This window comes from Bos indicus x Bos taurus, chromosome 10, assembly GCF_003369695.1.
Source record: "Bos indicus x Bos taurus breed Angus x Brahman F1 hybrid chromosome 10, Bos_hybrid_MaternalHap_v2.0, whole genome shotgun sequence".
Lineage (NCBI taxonomy): Eukaryota > Metazoa > Chordata > Mammalia > Artiodactyla > Bovidae > Bos > Bos indicus x Bos taurus.
This window is the reverse complement of record NC_040085.1, coordinates 49,544,693-49,568,736: the sequence shown is the minus strand read 5'-3', so window position 1 is coordinate 49,568,736 and position 24,044 is coordinate 49,544,693. Positions and strand designations below refer to the sequence as shown.

Sequence of the window (24,044 nt, the reverse complement as noted above, 5' to 3'; positions counted from 1 at the left end):
AACTAAGATAGTGTTCTTAACTAAAAAGTTGGCTTGTTTCCCTATTTGGTCCCTTCCTCTTGGAAGTTCTAATTCTGTAAGTTTGGAGTAGGCACCTATATTTTCAAATGTGTCCAAAATTGGAAACCATTGATCCAAAACAACAAGGGGTATGATTTCTTCAATGGTGATACTTGAAACCAGAACTGAAAGTAGAAAAGGAGAACATAATTTTGAAAGCCTACCAAGGGACCAGCATAATATCTACTACTTTACATATATTACCTCATTTAATATTGTTGTGACAAATTAATTAATACCAATGGCACCAAGATAAATAAGAAGGATACATTACCTTTTGTTGAAGATAAGAACAGCAAAGAAAGAATTAGTAAGAACCTTCTCTATATATTAATAACTTCTTTAATTTCATTTCCCTTTGCTTATAACCTTACTGCATAAGTAAGGCTAATGTTCTTATCACTTTAATTTTAGTATTTGTTAGAAAAATTCTTATTTTCTGTTTGCTATGAAGAAATATATAGAAGAGAGGTGAATAGGTAATTAGGTAGCTTAGCGAGAAACAGGTAGGCAGGTGGTGTAGAAGAAAGGAGGGAGAGGAGAGGATGAAAGAGAAAAAGGCTTCTTCATATCTTTAGGTTCTTAATAGACACTTTTACTCTTACCACCTAATTTCCTAACAACCCCTTGAAATTTTTGTCATGACTCTTCTCTATGGATAAGACAGTTGATTCACAGAAACTACCATTTAGCTGTGACTGTGATGGTGAGTGGAGAGCAGGATAAAGCAATCCTGAACCTCTTAAAACTCCTATGAGAATGCCTTCTGTTTAGAGATCTCCAGTCAGCAGTTTAGAGGTACATCATTTATCACGCAGAACTTTTTATTTTTGCATATGCTGTAACCAAGAGTTGGGAAACATACAGAAAGTTTTAAATTATCCTAGTACTGTTACCTACTAGGGCTTCTTAGGAGCTGTGGTGGTAAAGAATCTGCCTGTCAATACAGGAGACACAGGAGTTGCAGCTTTGATCCCTCAGTAGGGAAGATCCCCTGGAGAAGGAAATGGCAACCCACTCCAGTATTCTACTACTTAAGGGACTCTGACTCCATTTCAGCATCCATAAAACAGAGCTAATACATAAACTAGGTTGGCCCTTCTTTTCAATATATTTCAATTATTGTTTTAGTCAGTCTTAAAATAGTCTCTTCTATATCTAGTTATACTTTATCATTATATGTAACTTCCTCACATTCTTAGTAGAAAGAGACTATAAAAATAGAAAAACATCAGTGAACTTTAAAAATCTGTAAGATTTTAAAATTTGAGGAAGAGATAGGCATGGAGAGCTTGGAAATTTGGGGGCTAATATGGAATGTATAACCATAAATCTACTTATTAGGGTACCTTTTAAAAGGTCAGATATCAATTCTGTTCTCAAGGAACTAACAGTTTAGAAAGAAAAAAAGAAAAGTATAGCAGATAAATGCAATAAGGGATAATACAGTAGTCTCCTATTCAGATGATCAGCAGAAATATCATTTGTGTTAGGTCTTCTTTAAACACAGATAGGATTTGGGTACATGAAAATGGGAGATGGGAATTCCAGGGGGAGGGAGAAACAGCTGGATACCTTTTTATAAAAATATGGTCAACTATATGGCAAGATATCTCTCTTGTCAGCAAGTATATATAACATTTGAAAATTGTCTGGTTAATTGGTTTTGGGATCAGTCAAAATAGACAGTTCAGGTTCCAAAATGTATGTGTTCAGCTTACATTACCAAGTTGGTTAACTCTGACTAAATTAAGGAAGCAATCGCTAGATTTCCCCTCTATTTTTTGTTATTTAAAATGAATGATTAAGGCCAAAAGTTTTCAAGGTGGTTTTGAGATGATCCCCTTAAAAGCTGTGTTATATTATAAATATACAGGCTCTCTCTGTGTAGCCTCCCTAAATATTATACAACAATGTATTTCTTTATGCTTCATTTTCCCCACCAAGACCTCACTACTCTATAAAACAAGCTATAAAGACCATTTCCAGCTAATATAAATCCCATGCAGAGCTGCAAACATATCAACAATTTTATTCCTATTGGTTCAAGTCCAGTTTAAACAGAGTTAGATAGCATACCAAGTACATGAGCTGACCATAAAAACAAGATCAGTTGTTAAACTCAGACCTTTAGGAAATGGAAATGACACAGCTGTTGCAAAATTGTCAGATTTGTTGTGTCTCAAATCATCCGAAGAATTTCTCTGAGGATAGGTTCTGTTGTTTTTTCATGACATATCATCTGGTTTCTACCCTGTGTCCATATAGTGAATATCCATCTACTAGCAAGCTAGAACTACCACCTTTGAACAATGGGTTCCAAACTTGTGGGGCTACAGAGTTCCACAGCTATGCCTCCAGGGCCCCCCAGCTCTCCCCTTCTTCCAGGGTAGGTCACTTTCATGTATTTTTATATACTAGGTTCTACACACAGCAGTGTTAGGAGAGATACTTCTATGTGAAAATGAGTTTGGGAAATTTCTTCCTTTGCTTCTCAAACATCAGTTCAGTTCAGTTCAGTTCACTCACTCAGTTGTGTCTGACTCTTTGCACCCCCATGAATCGCAGCACACCAGGCCTCCCTGTCCATCACTGTCTCCCAGAGTTCACTCAAACTCACGTCCATCGAGTTGGTGATGCCATCCAGCCATCTCATCCTCTGTCGTCTCCTTCTTCTCCTACCCCCAATCCCTCCTAGCATCAGGGTCTTTTCCAATGAGTCAACTCTTCGCATGAGGTGGCCAAAGTATTGGAGTTTCAGCTTTAGCATCAGTCCTTCCAATGAACACCCAGGACTGATCTCCTTTAGAATGGACTGGTTGGATCTCCTTGCAGTCCAAGGGAGTCTCACGAGTCTTCTCCAACACCACAGTTCAAAAGCATCAATTCTTCGGCGCTCAGCTTTATTCATAGTCCAACTCTCGCATCCATACATGACCACTGGAGAAACCATAGCCTTGACTAGACAGACTTTTGTTGGCAAAGTAATGTCTCTGCTTTTGAATATGCTATCTAGGTTGGTCATAACTTTCCTTCCAAGGAGTAAGCGTCTTTTAATTTCATGGCTGCAGTCATCATCTGCAGTGATTTTGGAGCCAAAAAAAAATAAAGTCTGACACTGTTTCCCCATCTATTTCCCATGAAGTGATGGGACCAGATGCCATGATCTTAGTTTTCTGAATGTTGAACTTTAAGCCAACTTTTTCACTCTCCTCTTTCACTCTCAAACATCACATGCCTTTAAATATTAACTCCTTAAGTGTTAGTATTAATTATATATTTAAATACTTAAAAGTTAATTCTGTCTCTGTCAGATCCCAGTTTGTAATTTCTGCATCCAGCCATTCAGAGTACTTAGCACTATAGAAAGTTCATTAAGCTACCCTGAAATATATGATCCAAATTTTGGCACTCTGTACAACAGGTTTGATAAACTTTTATTAAAAGAGTCTCAGAGTTCAGTGTCAAGTTATGGAAGTTATACTTTCCATAAATCTTTGTGCAGCACTGTGCCTTCAGATACTGCTGGGCCTTCATGCATAAGTGCGTTTACCAAGGGTAGCATGGGCTATTGGACAACCTACTGAATCTCAGCCCCCACTCACTAGCTTCACTTCCTTAGATGAGTCCCTCCAACCTCTCTGAGCTGGTGTTTGATTTCTGAAATGGATATACTAATCCCAGAAATATCTGCAGAAGAGGTTTCTAAACTAAAGTGTTATATAAATGCTCAATGAGGTTACCATCATTATCTCACCATGAGAAGAATTGGTAAATAGTTTAAGCCTATCACAGTTGGTGAACTGGGAATCTAGAAAATCTGAACTCAGAGAACAAATTTGTGTTTGTTGGGAATGAGTAAAGTCTAAGGATACAAACTTCCAGGAAGGTAAGTCCTGGGGATGTAATAGATAGCATATATATATATATATAGTATAGTATTTATAGGAAACTATACTGTATCATGGAGAAGGCAATGGCAATCCACTCGGTACTCTTGCCTGGAAAATCCCATGGACGGAGGAGCCTGGTGGGCTGCAGTCCGTGGGGTCGCTAGGAGTCGGACACGACTGAGCGACTTCACTTTTACTTTTCACTTTCATGCATTGGAGAAGGCAATGGCAACCCACTCCAGTGTTCTTGCCTGGAGAATCCCAGGCACGGGGGAGCCTGGTGGGCTGCCGTCTCTGGGGTCGCACAGAGTCTGACACGACTGAATCGACTTAGCAGCAGCAGCAGCATACTATATCATGTATTTGAAAATTGCTAAGGGTAGATATTAAAAGTTCTTACTATAGCCAAACAATATAACTCTGTGAGGTGATAGATGTTAGCTAAACTTACTGTAGTGATCATTTCACAATATGTACATTTATCAAATGATTGTCTTGTGCTCCTTAAACTTACACGATGTTATGTATCAATATCTCAAGAAAATTGGAAAAAAAAATAGCGGTAAATTTTGCTTTTGAGTGAATCGTATGCAGGTTTTCCATGTCATTGTGCAGATCCAATGCCAGTTAGTGATGAAAATATGTTTCTTTGGTATTTGGCCTGTACCATGAACATGGGGCATGTAACCCTAAAATGCAGGAAAAAATCATGTACTTTGGGAGCCTTGATGTCAATTTGGGAAGCAATTTAACCAAAGAAATACTCTGAATTCATTTTCTACAAAACAATGATTTATACAAAATATGATGAAACAGATTTTTTACATTATGTATTTTGTTTTCAGTAAATGAAATTTAGCATCTGAAAATTATAAAGGCCTATTCAGGTATCTGAATCTCAGCCCTGAAAAATGTGAATGTGTGATCAGTAAAATAAGGTGATACCTCAATGAGAGACTCCTAAGCAATTATGTATTTTATTTCAGATTAAGTCTCTCAGCAAAGATCTGTGAGAGAACAGTCCTGAAGCGAGTATTGAAAGAATTGTGGAAGCTAGTTCTTAACAAAATAGAAAAACAAATTGTTCTCCCTCCTCTGACAGATCAAACAGTAAGTATTCAAACTCATGTTTGATTATACTTCCAATAACCCATCTAATTGGTTTTTGTTTCAATGAATGGTTTTGATCCAGATGAAATAGTAATTAAATACATTTTGGGGGAAAAGGGTTTGATATACAATGGCTTAGCAAGGATCATTCCAATGACATTTCCTTATATGAATCAGTTTTATTTTCCGTTATGGCTGGATGTTGAATATAGTTTCCCTGTCTTATACAACAGGACCTTGTTGTTTATCGATTCTATATATAGTAGTTTGTATCTACTAGTCTCAAATTCTCAATCCAACTCTCCACCACCCCCACTACAAATCATTTTTAAATAGTGGAAATAGTAGTCAAACTTCACACTTGCTTGATATTTCAAACTTTCTCTCTTAAAAAAAAATGTATCAAAGCCTAACTTATGGGGCTATCTCATCTACACAAATCATTTTTTATTTAATTTCATTATGAAACTTCACCCCAGAGGAACAGATATATGCTAGAATATGCTTGCAGTGTTTCTTCCTGCAATTTTACAGTTTAAGATGATAAATCTAACCCTGCTATCTGGAATCTTTTTTTAACCTTTTGCTTTTATCAATCACCTTTGCACTTGGACATAAATATAGGTGATATCTTTTAGTGGATTTGATGGACATGATTGTATCAGACACAGTGAAATAAAAAGGAACTAGAAAGATCAATGACAGCAAAGTCAGACAGTGATCAACTGCATATACCAGCCAGCTCAGTTCACATATCCTGAGCCAAGCAAAGAAAGAAATAACCCTAACAAGCACTTGCTATGGTGACTGAGAAAGACAAGTTGATATAAATAATGAGTAATTATAAACGAATATATTGACACCATTAATCATGCACATTCAGTGAAATTTAGCCAGTGAAATTATATAAAAAATATTTTCTTGCAAATTGTTCCAAGGTGCAAAGATTCATGTTTGTTGATTTACCACCAGACAGTGAGTGTTAAATATAAATGACTTCGAGTTTTACTTCATGCCATGAGTATGTGGTATAATCATAGCCTACACATATGGGTAGCCAAATCACACTTAGAAACATACACACTTACGTCTTATTCTCCTATAATACATAATGTATTTCTTTAACATCAGCTAGCTTTCACTTAATTGGCCAATAGGGGAGGCTGTCAGGGCAACCTGCAAGTTGGGTTGCTTTACTTACACACTTTATTTACATTCTAGGCTACTAATGAGTATTCTGGTAGTGCTTCCGATGTTTATTCTGATGTTTTTCCAGCTTTCCACAGGGCCTTGAGGTGCTAGGGAAAAACCTCTGGCTGAGGAAGGAGTTAAGAAGGCAGGGCTCTGACAGTTTGGATGGCATGTCAGGAGGACCAACTCCACCTTCAGCTCTGGATCTTGAAATTTTGTGTAATTTATTTTAAGGGGTAGGGAGTGGAGGGAAGGAGTTGCCTCTGCTACAAATAAATAAATAAAAGGTAAGCTCACTGACGTAATCCACATTGTACACTAAACTAGCTGCCAGAGCAGTAACTCAGTGAAACTTCCAGAAGTGGGATGCTTGTGAGGACAGTTGTATTGCCAGATACAACCCTAGATATGTGCTAGGTATCCAGATCCAATTTGTAAAATAGACCAAATTTAGGCCATATAAAATAAAAGTCACAAGTCACAAACATAATCAGTAAAATAGAGAACACTGTCTATTGACTACATTTCGACTTTGTTACTGAAGATCTTACAAATTGTCTCTCTCCTTTTCTGTGTGTGTATTCCTAGGGACCCCAGATGATTTTCATCGCAGCTAAAGATCTGGGACAACTCTCCAAACTGAAGGTAATAAGAATATGTCTGTGAAAGGTAGTGCACTGACTACAGTTCTGTGAGAAGCCAACCTCCTGTTAGTAGTGATATCCAATACAGAAGGACTAAGGATGTGTGTCTGAGATTTCACAATCTGTTTTAAGAAGAAATTAGAGTAAAATGGAGGGACTGAATTGTGCTTTCTTCTTCTCCCCACACCATATATTTTTTTGTATTTTCCAATTTGTAGGGCAGTGGGGAATTTTTGACTGTGTTGAAGCATTCAGGATTACTGTTTTGAAATAAATTAGAACGTATATTTTCATTTTTATAGTGAATTGGCTTGGTATGAAGAAAGGCAAAGAGTGCTCCACAGAAACCCAGTAAAGTCTAGAGAACTCTTCAGGCAAGAAACCTAATGCAGGAAAATAAACTTATCAAAGCAGACATTGAGCTTGTCAAGATAATCAACCCCATTATAACAAGGATTTGCTATATAAACAATCCTACCCGTTATTATTGCTTGAGAGTCACAGGACTTTGCAGTTGCTTAGGGAACCTCAGATTTGTTTTCCCTCTAGAGTAGAAATTTGACTGGTTAAAATACATATTGTTGTTCTGTAACGGACTTTTTGCACTTAGCACAACATCCTGCAGTTTCATCAGTGTTGTGGCATATAACAAGAGTTCCTTCCTTTTAGAGGCTGAATAATATTGTATTTGTAAGTACATACCACTTTTTATTATACATTCATTTATCCATGGGCCACATATAGGCCAAACTTGTACCTGTAGTTGAAATATATGTTCTTGTTCTATTTCTACCTGTGAGAATATGGTGTAGCATGGGGGTAGTTTCCAGATACTGACCACCTTCTACCTCAGCTGCTTCCAAATATGTGACACTGGCCAAAGTACTGAACATGTCTAATTTTCAGATTTGCCATTTGTAAAGTCAAGACAGTGTTAACCCTTGGCTCATAGGATTGTTGTGATGATAACGTATTCATTATCTTTGCATGGTAACTGCAAAGAGTATGCCTCTGTCCACTCACAGAGGGCATTCTCTTGTCTCTTCCCCAGGCTGGCAGCTCAGGGTTACATATCATTGGGGCTGTTTTGTGTGTACACAACAGGGGAAAGATCATCCACGTGACTGCACCTTTGCTTACTGAGTTGAAATAGATGCCCATTAATGGCAGTACCTTGTTATATCACCTACTTTGTCCCCTTCGTCAGAAGAAAAGTTAAAAGCCAGTAATCCATTTAGAAGACAGAACCATCACATGAGATTTTTTCTCGCAAGTATTCAGTGCTGTTGGTGGTTCAGAGGGAAAGTAGAAGGTAGATGCCATTGTCAAACTATTGTTTTGGATCTTGGATCTCTATCATTTTCTTGATCCCTCTTATTACCTCCCTGAGACTTCTATCCCCTCTTTTGAAAAATGGATTTATACAGCATTTAACTTTCTCATAGAAAACCTGGAAAAGTGAAACATCACAGTCCCTTATTACAAAAGAAATGGCCTTGGCAGTGTGTGTAGATCTGTGTGACATCAGGAAACAGATACTGCATCCCCTCCAGCTTCAGCTTCCTGAGTTGAATGCTTTATCAGCTATAACTGTTTCAGTTTCAAGTGATGGAAAGCCAGACTAACAAAAGCAAGGAAAGAATTTATAGCTCCATGAAATTTTACAGTTCTGGGCTAACTCTGGTTTCCATCACTGCTTGATTAGGAAGTCAAACAATGTTACAGAAGCCAGTTACTCTTTCAACTCTGTTCTTCCCTTGTTTGACTTACGGCCTTAACAATCCTCCTTTCCTGTTTGGAGGACAGTTCTCTGCTTATATCTAACATTTTTGAACTTGAAATTTTATAGAAAAGAACACCCACCTTGATGCAGGAAATTCTAGCAAAGTCCACAGGCGCATCATCAGTGCTAATGCAATATTATCACCATTCCCAAGCCAACCACTGTGGCCTGGGGGATGACATATACCATTGGGCTTAATTCACATACCCACACCTGAGCTGAGGAGTGCTGTCAATCCTGTTCAAATCTTATGAACACTAAGTGAGAGAGAGACTGGATCCTCGGTGGGCATATGTATGCTACCTGGGAAAAATCAGAGTCTGCAGAAACCATAGCACTTATATCCCTTTAGTGGCCTCAAAATTTCTTCAATTCAGTGAATTCTCTTGATTATAATAAACTAAAAGCATATTTTGAATAAAATGTCCTAAAAGCATTAATTCATTAAGACTGAAATAATCCGAAGGACTAAAAATAGAATCCTGTTGTTCATAGGTGATAGAAAAACAACTTAGTTTTAAAACATATTTTTTCTATTATTGTTCCTCGAGTTTTTAAAGTTATTGGTCCATTTAGTTATTATTATTTGAATTACTGAGCAATAAGTCTTCTATATTGTTATGTAAAAGATTAAGATTGTAGCCAAAATACAGAACTACCATTTTTTAATTGAAGTATAGTTGATTTACTATGTTGTGCTAATTTCTGCTGTATAGTAAAATGATTCAGTTTTACATATATATACATTGTTTTTAAAATTCTTCACCATTAGTGTTTACCAGAAGATATTGAATAGATGTACTTGTGATATACAGTAGGACCTTATTGTTTATCCATTCTATATATAATGGTTTGAATGTGCTAACCCCAAACTCTCAATCCATCTTTCCTCTACCCACTTCCCCCTTGACAACCACAAGTCTGTTCTCGGTGCCTGTGAGTCTGTGTCTTTTGTAGATAGGTTCATTTATGCCATATTTTAAATTCTACATATAAGTGACACGTTATGGTCTTTGTCTTTCAGATTATTTCACTTAGTAGATAATATCTAAGTTTATCCATGTTGCTGCATTATGTACATGTACTACATCTTTTTAAAATTAAAAAAATTATACTGGAATATAGTTGATTTACAATGTTGTGTTAGTTTCAGGTGTACAGCAAAGTGATTCAGTTATACATATATCCATTATTTTTCAAATTCTTTTACCATTTAGATTATTGAGTAGAGTTACCTGTGCTAATGGTAGGTCCCTATCAGTTATCTTACTAATGTGTATATGAGAATCCCAGACTCAGTTTATCCATCCCTGTCATGTTTCCCCTTTGCTAACCATAAAAGTCTGTTTCTTCTGCCCATTTTTCAATTGGGTTGTTTGGGATTTTTTGTTGTTGAGTTGTATGAGCTGTTTGTATATTTTCGAAATTAAACTCTTCCTAGTTGCATCACTTGCAAATATTTTCTCCCATTCTGTAGGCTTTTTGTCAAACATTGTACATTTGATTAGGCCCCATTTGTTGATTTTTGCTTTCATTTCTATTACCTCGGGAGAATGACCTAAGAAAACATTGGTCCAGTTTGTCAAAGAATATTGGCTATGTTCCTTTCTAGGGAGAACTGCAAATTTTATAAAATGGTTTTCCCATATTTTACTAGAATGTTGCTTCCAATGTTTCGTTTTCATTTCAAATCCTGGGTCTTTTAATTTTTTCATGTATTAGTTTGAAAGCAGATTGGATACACAGGTAAAGTGTCATTTGAAATAATAGTATTAATGAGTAAATTCAGCAATCCTGTACAGAAATATTAACAAGTGGCTACTTTACTTAAAAGAACACAGAATCAAGGAACATAGAACAATGAAGGAAACTAATTTCTTTTCTGCTTGTGACTATGATTTAGAATTAATTTGTTAAGCAGGATTTATTCAGATTTTTACATATTCTATACTACTTCATCCTCTGGAACTTTATAATGTAAGTATGCCCAACTTATTACTATTTTATGGGATCAGATTTATCTGGCATAACATTTTTATGGACAGGTGATACAATATCAAAACCAGTTAGTAAAAATACATCTGGGACAATGAATTTCCTGCAAGCAAGCAGTAACACATTGACAGCCTTTTTCAGAGACTACCTTATTTGAATAAGTTGTTAATCATTTCTTATAAGAATTGTATTTTTCTGTAGTACCAACATTTATTATTTATTAGCATCTATTAAAAAATGTGACCACACCGAAAAGCAGTCAAGATTGACAAAGCCAGAGAGATTTATTTACTTGCCTTCAAGCATTTCTGTCTATAATTTTGCAAAAATTTCCCATTATTCTTTGAGTCTCAATAGGTATTTAATATCTTTATTTTTAAAATATTAAATGGACTCATATGTTTGTGGTGAAATTCCCACATCAGAGAAAGATTCAGTGAGATGCAGAAGTATAAACTGTGAATGTAGCATTATACCAAGTTTTGAACAATATTCAAGGGCTTGTGATTCCATTCAAGCATATGGAATCATTTAAGACATTCTGAAGAAGTACAACTCAGTTACCAAAAACATAGTAAGTGCCTAGCAGGTGATAATTGCCAAGACAGGCACTAAAAGTTGCAGAAGTGAGTAAAACATAGGGATTATCTTCAGAAAGTCATGGCACCTGCTAAATGACAGAGTAACATAAGGACTGGCATAGAAAGATGAGCCACTGGGTGTGACTGTACAATTTGTACATTTCACAAAGTATCCCACAAAGGAAGTGAATGACGGCTGAATTGGGGTCCATGATCCACTTGCTGTGCCCCATAGAAAAAGAGGTACTTTTTATTGCTGATCAAAGACACCGATCCCTTGACCAAGCCATGCATTCTCAGAGCTATGTCCACCCATATTGACTTTCCTTCTGATTCACAGAGACACACTTATCTAAGTTAGAAATTAAGCTCCGGAGGACAAAAGTCTTTCTTTTATGAAACAATATATCTCAGTCACCTAGAACAGTACTGGCACGTAGTAAGCACTCAGGAAATATTTGTTGAATGCTGTTGACTAGAATAGTGGATGCCCTGGGCAGATGGTTAGGAGTTTAAAAATTTTTCTTCAGACAAGTTTTCCTTATTGTTGTCCTCAACTTTCTACCATCATTTCCCTAAATAACTTTAGATGAAGACAGAGTTCATAGTGAACAATGAGGAAAATTCATTATTATGGAAATCAGTTCTAAAATATTGATAACTGAATTTAAAATATTAAAAACCTCCAGAACTGAATTCAGTTAATTCTTTGGGAATTTTCCTGTTAATGACTGAGCATTAAGGGGATCCTAGAAAGTGAGTAAAGTGAAAGCATTATACTTAAAGTAGATTTTATCAGTAATAATTGAATGAGGCTAAAATTTACCTCTTAAGTCCTTTCCAAGGTTGACCTTCTTCAGTGTGACAGAACAGAAAGCAGAGATTAATGTGGAAAAACTTGGACACACATTTTCCAGGATTATCTCTCCCCACCCCATAACATTAGTTTGCAGGTGAAAAATAAAGCCATATATGAATCAAAGCACTGCTTTTTAAGTTAATGTGTAGTATTTCTTCTTTGGGCAAAATGAATTTTTATTAAATATCTGACAAAATTGTCATTATCATCATCATCTAAATGTGTTCATATGAAAAAGTTATCTCTAATGGGAAATATCTGTATACAAGGATTATACACATTTTGTTTGAAAACAGTTTTTAAACAAATGAACTGGTAATTTTATAAGAAATTGTTCACCTGTTTTCCAGGAGCACATGATTCGAGAGGATGCCAAGGGTCTGACAGCAAGACAGTGCGGTATAATGGAGGTGGTCCTGGCTACCATCAAGGTAAGATTAGAGAGTCCCTGGATATGTACCCTCAGAGAAGTGTACCCCCGATGCATGTCTGTAGAGCTGTACATCCATAGACATGGTAGACAGTTGTATACAGACATTCTGGGAGTATGTCAGACTTAGCCCATACTATGTCATTATTATATCCATATTACTTTACCCTTAGAGTTGCTTTCTTTGTATACCTTTATAAAATGGGTAAGAAATCTATGTTGTAACAGATGTTTTCAAAGAAAGACAGATACCTCCAAAGTCCAAAGTCCAGTTAAATATCAATAGATGCTTCAGGGGACTTAGAGTTAATGGAATTTCTGTTTGTGTTTTCAATGCTTGTTGAAATTATTTTGGAAAATCAATTTTCTCTTCTCTCTTAGTAAAGATAATAATTTAGTTTTCTGCTGAAAACCCAAAGGCATTGCATTGTGTGCATCAATGTTTCATAGCTAAAGTTTGGCCTAAAAGTTATTGTAGTGTGGGTTAAATATAGGTAGATCTCAAAACATAACGTCGGAATTGTTTTCATATGATCCCTTACAGATGTATATACATACATTTTATATTTATATGTGAAAGTTTATTAAAGAGTGAGATATTAATCCATCTTCTAAATTTGGACTGTGTCCAATGTCTGAATGCTTCACAGGAGGAAGCACCTTTTACCAAGGAAGTGTAAGGAGTGTAGCAGAGACCTGTGAGCTACCAGAAGCCATTTTCCAAGCACAGAATAATCTCACTGGATAGAAACAGATATTACAACAGGAGTCATTAAAACAGAGTTCTATATGACACCCCACAGAGCTATTACCTCATGATTTTTGCAGTTTCAGCGTTTAATAAGAGAACATCTTTTGCTGCTTCAGTGGCAAAAACTGCAAAATAAAAGTTGTGAGGTGACAGAGATGGAGTTTCTAAAGACGTATCCAGAGTATGGGCTGGAAGTATATAAATATTGTGCAAAATCATTTTTAAAAATAGAAAACATGAAAGAAAGGAAAAATACAAAACCAGCTCTTTTTAAGAAGAATTTTCATAAATATGTGTAAGAAATGACTGCCCTTTGGAATTATACCAGCACTCATGGCTACAGAGGAAAGTGCTAGGAGAAAAAAACAACTCTGGGGCATACACTAAACAGGTAAAAAAATATGGTTATAGAATCAGAATTCAGCCCTTAATAGATTTTATTAGGTCAATGTATGACTCTAAGAGAACAAGAAAAATGTGTTCTGTGAAAATAGATAATGGCCTTCATTGTACTGACAGACTTGGCCCATGTCTCCTAACTCCAACTTTTCTCTAGTTCTTCTTGATGGGGACAGATGACCACCTCCTACAAGACTAGTTCTGCCCAAACTCTGGGATAATCCCGATACCCAAACAAATCCCTCTGGTCTACATGTTGACATCTCAACTATACTGTCTTCCTGCCCAGGTCATTGGTAATACTTTAGTTCAGCCTCAGTGACCAGACACTTGCCTTGCCCTTTAAAAGAAAGACTACTCCCTGGTATCTTGGAGAAGACAATGGCAACCCACTCCAGTACTCTTGCCTGGAAAATCCCATGGATGGAGGAGCCTGGTAGGCTGCAGTCCATGGGGTTGCAAAGAGTCGGACATGACTGAGCGACTTCCCTTTCACTTTTCTCTTTCATGCATTGGAGAAGGAAATGGCAACCCACTCCAGTGTTCTTGCCTGGAGAATCCCAGGGACGGGGGAGCCTGGTGGGCTGCCGTCTATGGGGTCGCACAGAGTTGGACACGACTGAAGCGACTTAGCAGCAGCAGCCTGGTATCTAAGATCCAGTAAGTGGGTCCATGTCATTATCTTGTTTCCCAGGACTGGAGTCTGACCTTGGTCCTTCAGAACCTCGGAACCTGAGGTCAGGTCTTCAGTCTCACTACTCCCCAGATTTTCCTCTGGGGTCTCCAGACTACACCCACTCTACCTGCTTTGAGAGCCTTTTACTCCTGTCCTCTGCCCCTCTGCCAAGAAGGAGAGTCACCTAATATTTCTTCCAATGGCCCTGAAGTCAGTTTGCCACAGCTGGGCTCCCTTTTATCTTTTCTGATTCTGAGATTTACCCTGATTATACTACAAGGCACTGCTTCTAATGGTGACTACAAAGGAATTCAAGAGAAAGAGGACTACTACTTAAAAGAATTGTAGTCTTGAGCTAGTGATTCAGTATTTTCTGGGGGCTCAGCAAGGGAATACTGTCAGGTGGAGACTTCATGGGAAAGACATTCTTATATTGAAGTAGTAAACACTATCCAGGCTAATTCCCAAAGGCTGCCAACAACATGATCCTTAATTCTTCTTTAGGTGAATTTAAGCAAATAAGCTGAACATGAGAAAGTTAAATTGAAGGAAGAGGATGCTATGGAGTTTGTAGACAGTAGCTGAAATACTGTTGTGCATTCTTTCAGTCATCTTTCACATACATACATCCTCTCACCTGACCCTTAGAAACATCCTGGGTGTTAGGTACACCAAGAATGATCATTCACATTTTACAGATGAAAAAGCAGGTTTAAATTGTTTGCCTAAGTCCAGAGTCACTTGTACTTGGCAGAGTTGAGAAAAGATGCCAAACTCTAAAATCAGTGCCCTTGCTTCTACGTCTTATTTCACTAAATGTTAACAAGGTGTAGGAAAAGGCAGCAAGCCAAAATGGGTAATATCCCTACAGATAGATTAGTTCTTTCTAAATTAAAATACCATGTTTCAGTTGTTTAGATTATTTTCTAATGATTTAAAATAATATGAACTCATTCAACCTCTATATAGGTACTGATGAAAATATAAACTTAAATACTAAAATTCTAATTAGACTGGGTTATTTTGGCATACCAGTCACAGGTAGTTTCAACTATAAGTCAAAAGTATAGAACATGGCACAAGAAATAGTTACCATGAGCTGCTGCAGCTAGCATGGTTGGCCTTGGAGGCATTACATTTACCTGCCAACACTGAGCCAAGTCAACAGCTCTGAAACAGCCAACAGCTTAATCAGCATGTGCAAGCTGCTGTAGAGGCCAGTGCAGAAACCCTATTTAAAGCTGAGCTTTGGAGTCTCAAACTTGTATCTCAGGAAGATTCAGGACTTACAAGGGAGTCCCTGAAATGTGGGTTTCTTTCCAAGAAAAAATGAAGAGCTTTTTCCACCAGCATGTACTCTTTGACAGTATCGTGAATCTCAAGACTTAATTTTTTATTTTTTTAACTTTGAACCATGCTCTAGTTATTTTCTGATGAAGTTCCAAAAACATAGGGCAAGAAAACTGGCTGGTTGTATTTTTTCCAACATTCTAAATTACCCTGGAACACTTGTTATTTGTACCTAAACATGACATTCTGAAATGTATGGAATCTGAAAAAATCAGCAGAGACACAGAGGTAGAGAATAAACATAATGGATACCAAGTGAGAAAGAGAGGGTGGGATGAATTAGGAGATTGGGATTGACATATATATATATATTTACACTATTGATAACACATGTAAAATAGATAACTGAAAACCTACTAAATAGCACAGGGAATTCTACTCGGTGCTATGTTGTGACCTAAATGGGAAGGAAATCCAAAAAAGGGGATGTATATGTATATGTCCACTTTGATGGACAGTAGAAACTTACACAACATTGTAAAGCAGTCCAATAAAAATTGAAAATAAACACATGCATTAGGGCCCTCTAGAAATCTGCATTTCTTGGCGTTCAGGAGAGAATGTGGACTAACTATGAATATCTATTCAAATACAGCCTTGAAAAATCCTAGATAACACCATTTCTGATACTCAGGATTCCAGACAAATAACAGGACATGGAAGATTATGCCTCTCAGGCTCTTACCCTGACCAAGTCCTACACAATCCTGGTATCCATTATTCAAGAGTCAGTTTTGGTGGCTGTTTCTTACTTAGCATGTTGTCTTTAATCATTTGTAAGTATCGTTTTTGCATTATTTAAACTTCAGGTGCTCACGGGAGGAACCACACAACCTATCTAGTTTGGAGTACTGCAATTCAGAAATCATTATTTGAGAGCTTACCGTGTGGAACAAAGATGACAAGCAGTAAAGAGGGGACTGAAAATTAAAGAGATCTTGCTCTTAGGAACAGAAACATCCACAATCCATAAAATATGAGAGTTACTGACAAAGTACTGGGAAGTGCTGAGAGGGTGATGAATTCTCTTTGAGTGGCTAGAGGAAAGCTTCCTGGTGAAGGAGGTTTCAGATCATTAAATGGGAAAGCAAGGGGGAAAGTCATCACAGGCTTAGAGAAAAGCTTGGGTGAAATGTGACTGAGGTATGGGGTAGCCTAAAAACTTCAAATAGGCTAATGTAGAAGGGTATCAAGATTGGTTGAGAAATAAAGGGAATATATAGAATAGAAGAGACACATTGACTTGGACCCAAAGTGGTGAAGCATAAACACCAAGAATCTGAACTTCAGTTTGTTGGCAAAAGGGAGGAAGTAGCATATTATGATCCAGTATATTACAGAGGACTATATTGTCTTAAATAACTATCAAGTAAGTATTTAAAGTAACCTCAGTTGTTAAAAACAAGTGATGATTATATCTAAATTTGCAAAACAGATCATCTGCATGAATTTTCCAGAAGTCTGATACTGGTATTGGAAGGAAAGAGAGTGATGATGGGAAATTTCTACCAAAATGGTACATGTAACCAAAGAAGTAAAATCTCCCAACACACTTGTAAAGAAATATTAGCATATTTCCATGAGCCAGTAAATATAGTGTGTAAAAGATCTTCAAATATCTGGCAAATATGAAGAATTTAGCATTTTTTATTGGGATTATAAAAGGGATGGCTTGTTAACCATGCAGACAGTATCCTGATGTTTTAGTTAGTGGTTCTATTTTTTTTTTTTTTTCTCACAAATCACATTAAGGTCTGAAATGTTCTACTTTTTCATTTTTTTTTTTTTTGCACTCATGAAGAATATAAGAAATACAAACATCTCTGTTTATTTTTTAAGATAAAGAAAATGATACCTCATACAAAGCTCTTTCAAGCCCCTCATCACTCACCCATATATTAGTGAAGCAATATATTCCTTTATGAGGGTGGGAAATCTTCACAAACATCAGAAAGTGGATGTAAATGTAAAGAAAATATCTGGAACTACATGAGGAATACCGCTGATAGAGTATCAGAATAGTGGGTGACATTTCTGCTTTATTGACTATGCCAAAGCCTTTGACTATGTGGATCACCACAAACTGTGGAAAATTCTGAAAGAGATGGGAATACCAGACCACCTGACCTGCCTCTTGAGAAACCTGTATGCAGGTCAGGAAGCAACAGTTAGAACTGGACATGGAACAACAGACTGGTGCCAAATAGGAAAAGGAGTTCGTCCAGGTTGTGTACTGTCACCCTGCTTATTTAACTTATATGCAGAGTACATCATGAGAAACGCTGGACTGGAGGAAGCACAAGCTTGAATGAAGATTGCCGGGAAAAATATCAATAACCTCAGATATGCGGATGACACCAACCTTATGGCAGAAAGTGAAGAGGAAATAAAAAGCCTCTTGAGGAAAGTGAAAGAGGAGAGTGAAAAAGCTGGCTTAAAGCTCAACATTCAGAAAACTAAGATCATGGCATCCGGTCCTATCACTTCATGGCAAATAGATGGGGAAACAGTGGCTGATTTTATTTTTCTGGGCTCCAAGATCACTGCAGATGATGATTGCAGCCATGAAATTAAAAGATGCTTACTCCTTGGAAGGAAAGTTGTGACCACCCTAGACAGTATATTAAAAAGCAGGGACATTACTTTGTTAACAAAGGTCCATCTAGTCAAGGCTATGGTTTTTCCAATGGTCATGTATGGATGTGAGAGTTGGACTATAAAGAAAGCTAAGCACCAAAGAATTGATGCTTTTGAACTGTGGTGTTGGAGAAGACTCTTGAGAGTCCCTTGGACTGCAAGGAGATCCAACCAGTCCATTCTGAAGGAGATTAGTCCTGGATGTTTTTTGGAAGGACTGATGTTGAAGCTGAAACTACAATACTTTGGCCACCTGATGCGAAGAGCTGACTCATTTGAAAAAGCCCTGATGCTGGGAGGGATTGGGGGCAGGAGGAGAAGGGGATGACAGAGGATGAGATGGCATCACTGACTCAATGGACATGGGTTTGGGTGGACTCCGTGGGTTGGTGATGGACAGGGAGGCCTGGCGTGCTGCGGTTCATGGAGTCGCAAAGAGTCAGACACGAATGAACGACTGAACTGAACTCGAGAGAAAGACTAGAGTATACAAGTTACTGTCCTCTCTTGTGGGAGTACTATTAGGACTTAAGAATGTATTGTCAAAAAACAAAATGAGTTATCACATATAAAATAATGAAAACAGTTCCTATTGTATAGAAAACTCTTCATAAATGTAACCATCATACTACCTGTGTGCATGGGTGCTCAGTCACGTCTGACTCTCTGTGATCCTGTAACCTGCCAGGCTCCTCTGTCCAGGGATTCTCCAGGCAAGAATAGTGCAGTGGGTTCCATTTCCTCCTCCAGGGGATCTTTCTGACCCAGGAATTGAACTTGCATCTCCTTTTGCCTGAGAATTGGTTATTTTGAAGGAGCTTCTTTCCACTGGTAAACCCAAGACCTCACATATTCTAGTACAACTAGATTTTTTTTTGTTTTCCTCCTTTCCTAATAAACCACTCATCTCTCTCAATGATGCTATTAAATCTGACTCTTTGCCCCAAGTAACAGTCCAAGTCCTGTCCTCCATGCTTTTGGTTTCCTGTGCATAGCATTTTCACACTACAGGGGCACAAAACCCCTAAGATTTCTGGTGCTTTCTGAGACTCCCCTCTAGGAAGCAGTGCTGTTCTCTTCCTGCAGGAGTTTCTTGATTAAAAGGCAGGGAAGGCCCGTTGAAAATTAAGTAATGATATGTGTCAACTTACAAAAAAAAGTCATGTCAGAGATGGAATAGGGTGATACAGATGCTACAGGGCTTGAGGAGGGGACACATATAAAAGTGGGAAGGATTTAGGGGAGTTAGCAACTACCATGAACTCCAGAAATCAGGGAAATATGAAAGAGTGATCACAAAGGACAGATGACAGTTCACTGGCTGGAAAAGAAAGATAATTGTTTTCTTTGGAGAAGACTTAGACATACTCAGGGAGAAAGAATTTGACCATGAAAAAGCACAAGACCAGAAGGCTGGGAGTCAATGATTAGACCGCTCAATGGACTGGACTGGATTTAACTGGAAATTTTCATAGTGAAGCAGTGTAACATTGAGGTTACGGGAAATGTTGGGGTTGCAAGTAGGTATTGAAAATATTAATACATGGCATGCTAAAAGTACAATTTCAGCAATGGAAATCTTACAGGAATGTGCAGAATGGATTGACTAGTTCAAGACTGTAGTCACAGAGATCAGTTATGGTTATTCAATGCATAAGATGACAAGGACTATCATGAAGAGGGTGATCTTAGGAGTATAAAGTGAAAGACGGCTATGAGTGACACAGAAAGGCCCAGTCATTGGAACTTGGCAACTAAAAAAATGGGGCAGGAACGATGGAGGAGCCAGGGTGACTCAGAGTTTTAGCCAAGTGGTTGAGAAGCTTGGTCCCAAAGAGAAAAATGGCAAATCAGTCAGGAGGGTCATTTTCCTCTTTCCACCTAGAATCTGGGGAATTATTCTCACAATAAAGCTTATGTTATAAGTAGAAAGAACTCTATAGTTCACAAAAATCTTCCAGACAGAGTAATTAATTTCATCTTTATGACACCATAGTCAGGCAAGATGGCTGTTTCTATTCCCATTCTACAGAGGAATTAACCAGTGCTCTGTGAGGTTAAATAACCTATGCAAATCACACTGCATAGAGGAAAGACAGTGTTTTCTAGCATTTTAGAGTAAAGAACAGGTCAAAGAAGTGAAAAGGATTCTAACATTTGAAACTGATAACAGAAACTGACATGTCCCTTTTCCTGCTCACATAGAAACATGTTACCTACGGTGTTGTTGGTCAACTGTGCTGTTCTGCACTGTGTTTAGCCCCTCAATTGTGTCCGACTCTTGTGACCCTATGGACTGAAACCTGCCAGGCTCCTCTGTGCATGGGGATTCTTCAGGCAAGAATACTGGAGTGGGTTGCCATGCACTCCTCCAGGAGATCTTCCCAAACCAGGGATTGAACCCAGGACTGCCACATTAGAGGCAGATTCTTTACCATCTGAGCCACCGGAAAGCCCAAGAATACTGGAGTGGGTATCCTATCCCTTCTCCAGGGGATCTTCCCAACCCAGGAATCCAACCAGAGTCTCCTGCGTTGCAGGCTGATTCTTTACCAGCTGAGATACCAGGGGAGCCCTCTGGTCAACTGACCATCCCTTAATATTGGCTATTAAGGCTAATAATGGGACCTTACTAATTCACATGTAGCAGCTTCAGGTTTTAAGATACACTGATTATAAAATGTTTTCTTTATATCAAACCAGTATCTGCTTCCCCAGTGCTTCTAATTACGAATTGGTTCTTCTTCTACCCTTTAAAACTACTATAAAATAGTTTCGTTTCCTTTTCTATGTCTTCCCCTTTTCAATGTTTTTCAGATAAAGAAAACTGTCATGCTGCCCCAAGTTATCTGCAGCTGTTTATTGAATAACATGCCTTCTAGAGCTTACAAAGTTCTGGTCATCTACCTTGAGGCTATTTCCATTTTCTGTTTCTCATAAAATGGTGATGCCAAGGAACCATCCTCATATTCCAGATATGTTCTAATCAGCAGAGAATGCTGTTGCTCTATCACACCCTTTGTCTTGACCTATCTGTGATATTAATACATGATCAGATTTAGCTTTGATTGCTGCCTCATCAATTAATAAATCATATTAAATTTGAGCACGAGTAAAGCTTTAAAAATTTTACTGATGTTAAGCCATGTCACCCCCATTCTTTACTTTGCAATAAACATTTTATTGGGAATACAGACCTTTTCCTTTTCTCCTTGTCATCAGATTGGTATTTGCATAACCATAGAAATCATTTCCTTTTCTCTGTGAATGAGGAGCTCATGGCATGTGTTATTTATCTGTGTTCACTGAACCACTGAACAGAGGCTTTCGTGCTTAGCTTCCTGCAACTTGTTTTCTCTCCTAACATTGCTACCTTCTAGCCTGAGTTTGTCTTACAACATCTGCTATTATACAATGCACTTAAAAGACAAAGGCATCGTTTCTGCCCTTACAAATCATCTACTGTTCACTTACTGTCCTGCTAAAGCTTTTACTGAATGACTCAAAATGCTCCATGGCTCAAAAGGAACAAATCAGCTTTGGATCATAACCTGAAACTCTACAGAGACCCTCAGGCTTTACTCAGGAACAAGCTCATACCTTATTTATGTTTTCACTATATGATTAGTTCCCCATGTACTGAAGGCCTACAAAATAATGCCTTTTTAATGAAAACATGTCTTCCTATAAAGTTATTAGAGAGTTTCAAGACAAATACTGTACATAGTTTATGCTCTTAGAGCCTAAATCTAGTTCAACATGTACATAAAGTCTTCTAGGCCCTCAAAAATACCTCAATTAAATTAAGTCCAGTTACATTCTTCTTAGAGTTTCCTAAACAATATTCCGTGGAACATTTGTGTGTCCCTGAGAGTTAATAGATGTCCTGTGTGATAGGTGTCCTATAGCCTAATAATTTTAAGAACAGGTATGTTAGTGAAAGGTCAAACAGTTTTCCCTACCACTGTGAATCACACAGCCTTTAATGTATTAAAAAGCATTGTGAATCTTTAAGAGTATACGAAATCTCTTAACTTCTCTAGGCTTTCTACTTCTTAAAGGCACCTTGTAACTTTGAGGAAGCACAAGGTTAGTAATGACAATAGAGTGACAGTAGTAAAACAGTATATTTTAAACTATACCAAAGAAATATGAGAACTACAACTGCAGGTTTCCCCCACTATAGGAAAGGAGAGCATTCCTATGAAACCTTTTATTAGCTGAAATGACATAGGCAAGAAGCAATTACCTTAGGACTCATTCTGCTCAGGGATGCACAAAATAAATCGAGATCAAGCACAAATACAGTCCAAAATCATGACAGCTTGATGCTCAGATGCTGGGTGTAATTCCTGGGTTAGGTGCTGGGTGGTACCACTCTCGTGACTCAGGGTATACACTGCCTCTGTAAGAGCTCACTGCTGTTTTAACATCTCTTTTTTCACAAAAGTGAAAATCATTTTCATGTCTTTTTTGGTTAGTGAAAACAGTACTAATGTAGGTCATCTACAAAAGTGAAGTGGCATAAAGGCAATTTTCAAAGAATGGGGAACACCTGTACTTCACTTCTTCTCAAGCAGTTCCTCTCAGTTACCTAGTGGGATTTTCCCCTTTCTTTAGTCCATCGTGGTAAATTATCTGGTGGCTGCTGAAGTGGAAAATGGCAGTGCTAATAAACAAGACACCATAGGTGTCACCTCTTTGAAAGTCTTTATTGATTCCTTCAGCAACAGCATTATTTCCCAGTCCTATTGTCTGTCTTTTTAAATTCTCTTTATTACGCCTCCAACATATCATTGGAGTCATTCACTGACAATAACATTTCCTACTTGACCAGAGTCCCTTTGGGAACAATCTCTAGGCCTCTTTTGCTTCGTATCCTTGGCGTAAGTTCTGGTTCTCAACACAGATTTAGTAAATATTTGTTAAGGGAGAAGAGGAAGAGAGAACGGCCAGGAAAGTCACCCCATCACTGATGCTCTTTAGGGTAAGCCACAGGTGATGGCTCTTCCTCACAAATTAGACAGTAATCTATATTAAGGTTGTCACCATGCTACTTTACATACACTGCGAAAGATCATTTGTTTTATATGATCACTGAGGAAATCGAAGAGAAAATATTTTTTAAATGCCTAGAGACAAAATGACATTTACTTTGCTATACAGCAGAAACTAGCAACGTTGTAAATCAACTATACTCCAATAAAAATTAATTTAAAAAATAAGAGTATAACTGTGACATTCATGCAGTTATAAAACTTGTCAAACTATTATTTAACTCATCAACTAATGAGACAACCAGTAAGATCTTACAATTGGCTCAAAGAAGAATTCCAAGAGCTTCACATAAAGACAAGCAATGAGGAAAGCTGAAATAAATTTGAATAGAGGCAAAACAGATCTGGCCACAAAACGGTGATCAGTTGCATCCCACCAGAAATAAATAATTTGCATCTCTTTGGACAGGAGTCATATGCATTATTATCCATTTTCTACAATTTACAGAGTTTTACATAACTCAGGTGGCCCTAGTGGTAATGAGTCCAAGGCAAGAGATACAAGAGACTCAGGTGCAGTCCTTCGGTCAGGAAGATCCCCTGGAGGAGGAAATGGCAATCCACTCCAGTACTCTTGCCTGGAAAATTCCATGGACAGAGGAGCCTCACAGGCTACAGTCCATGGGGC

General features: G+C 37.7%; 1 protein-coding gene across 2 annotated transcripts in view; it reads left to right on the top strand.

Moving 5' to 3' along the window:
- UNC13C (unc-13 homolog C) overlaps positions 1 to 24,044 on the top strand; it is a 706,036-nt gene that overhangs the window by 628,889 nt on the left and 53,103 nt on the right. For both annotated transcript variants that reach the window (XM_027553963.1, XM_027553962.1), the window contains 3 exons: positions 4,940 to 5,063; positions 6,843 to 6,899; positions 12,467 to 12,547. In XM_027553963.1, coding sequence (XP_027409764.1) covers positions 4,940 to 5,063; positions 6,843 to 6,899; positions 12,467 to 12,547 — 262 coding nt within the window. The remainder of the gene's footprint in view (positions 1 to 4,939; positions 5,064 to 6,842; positions 6,900 to 12,466; positions 12,548 to 24,044) is intronic.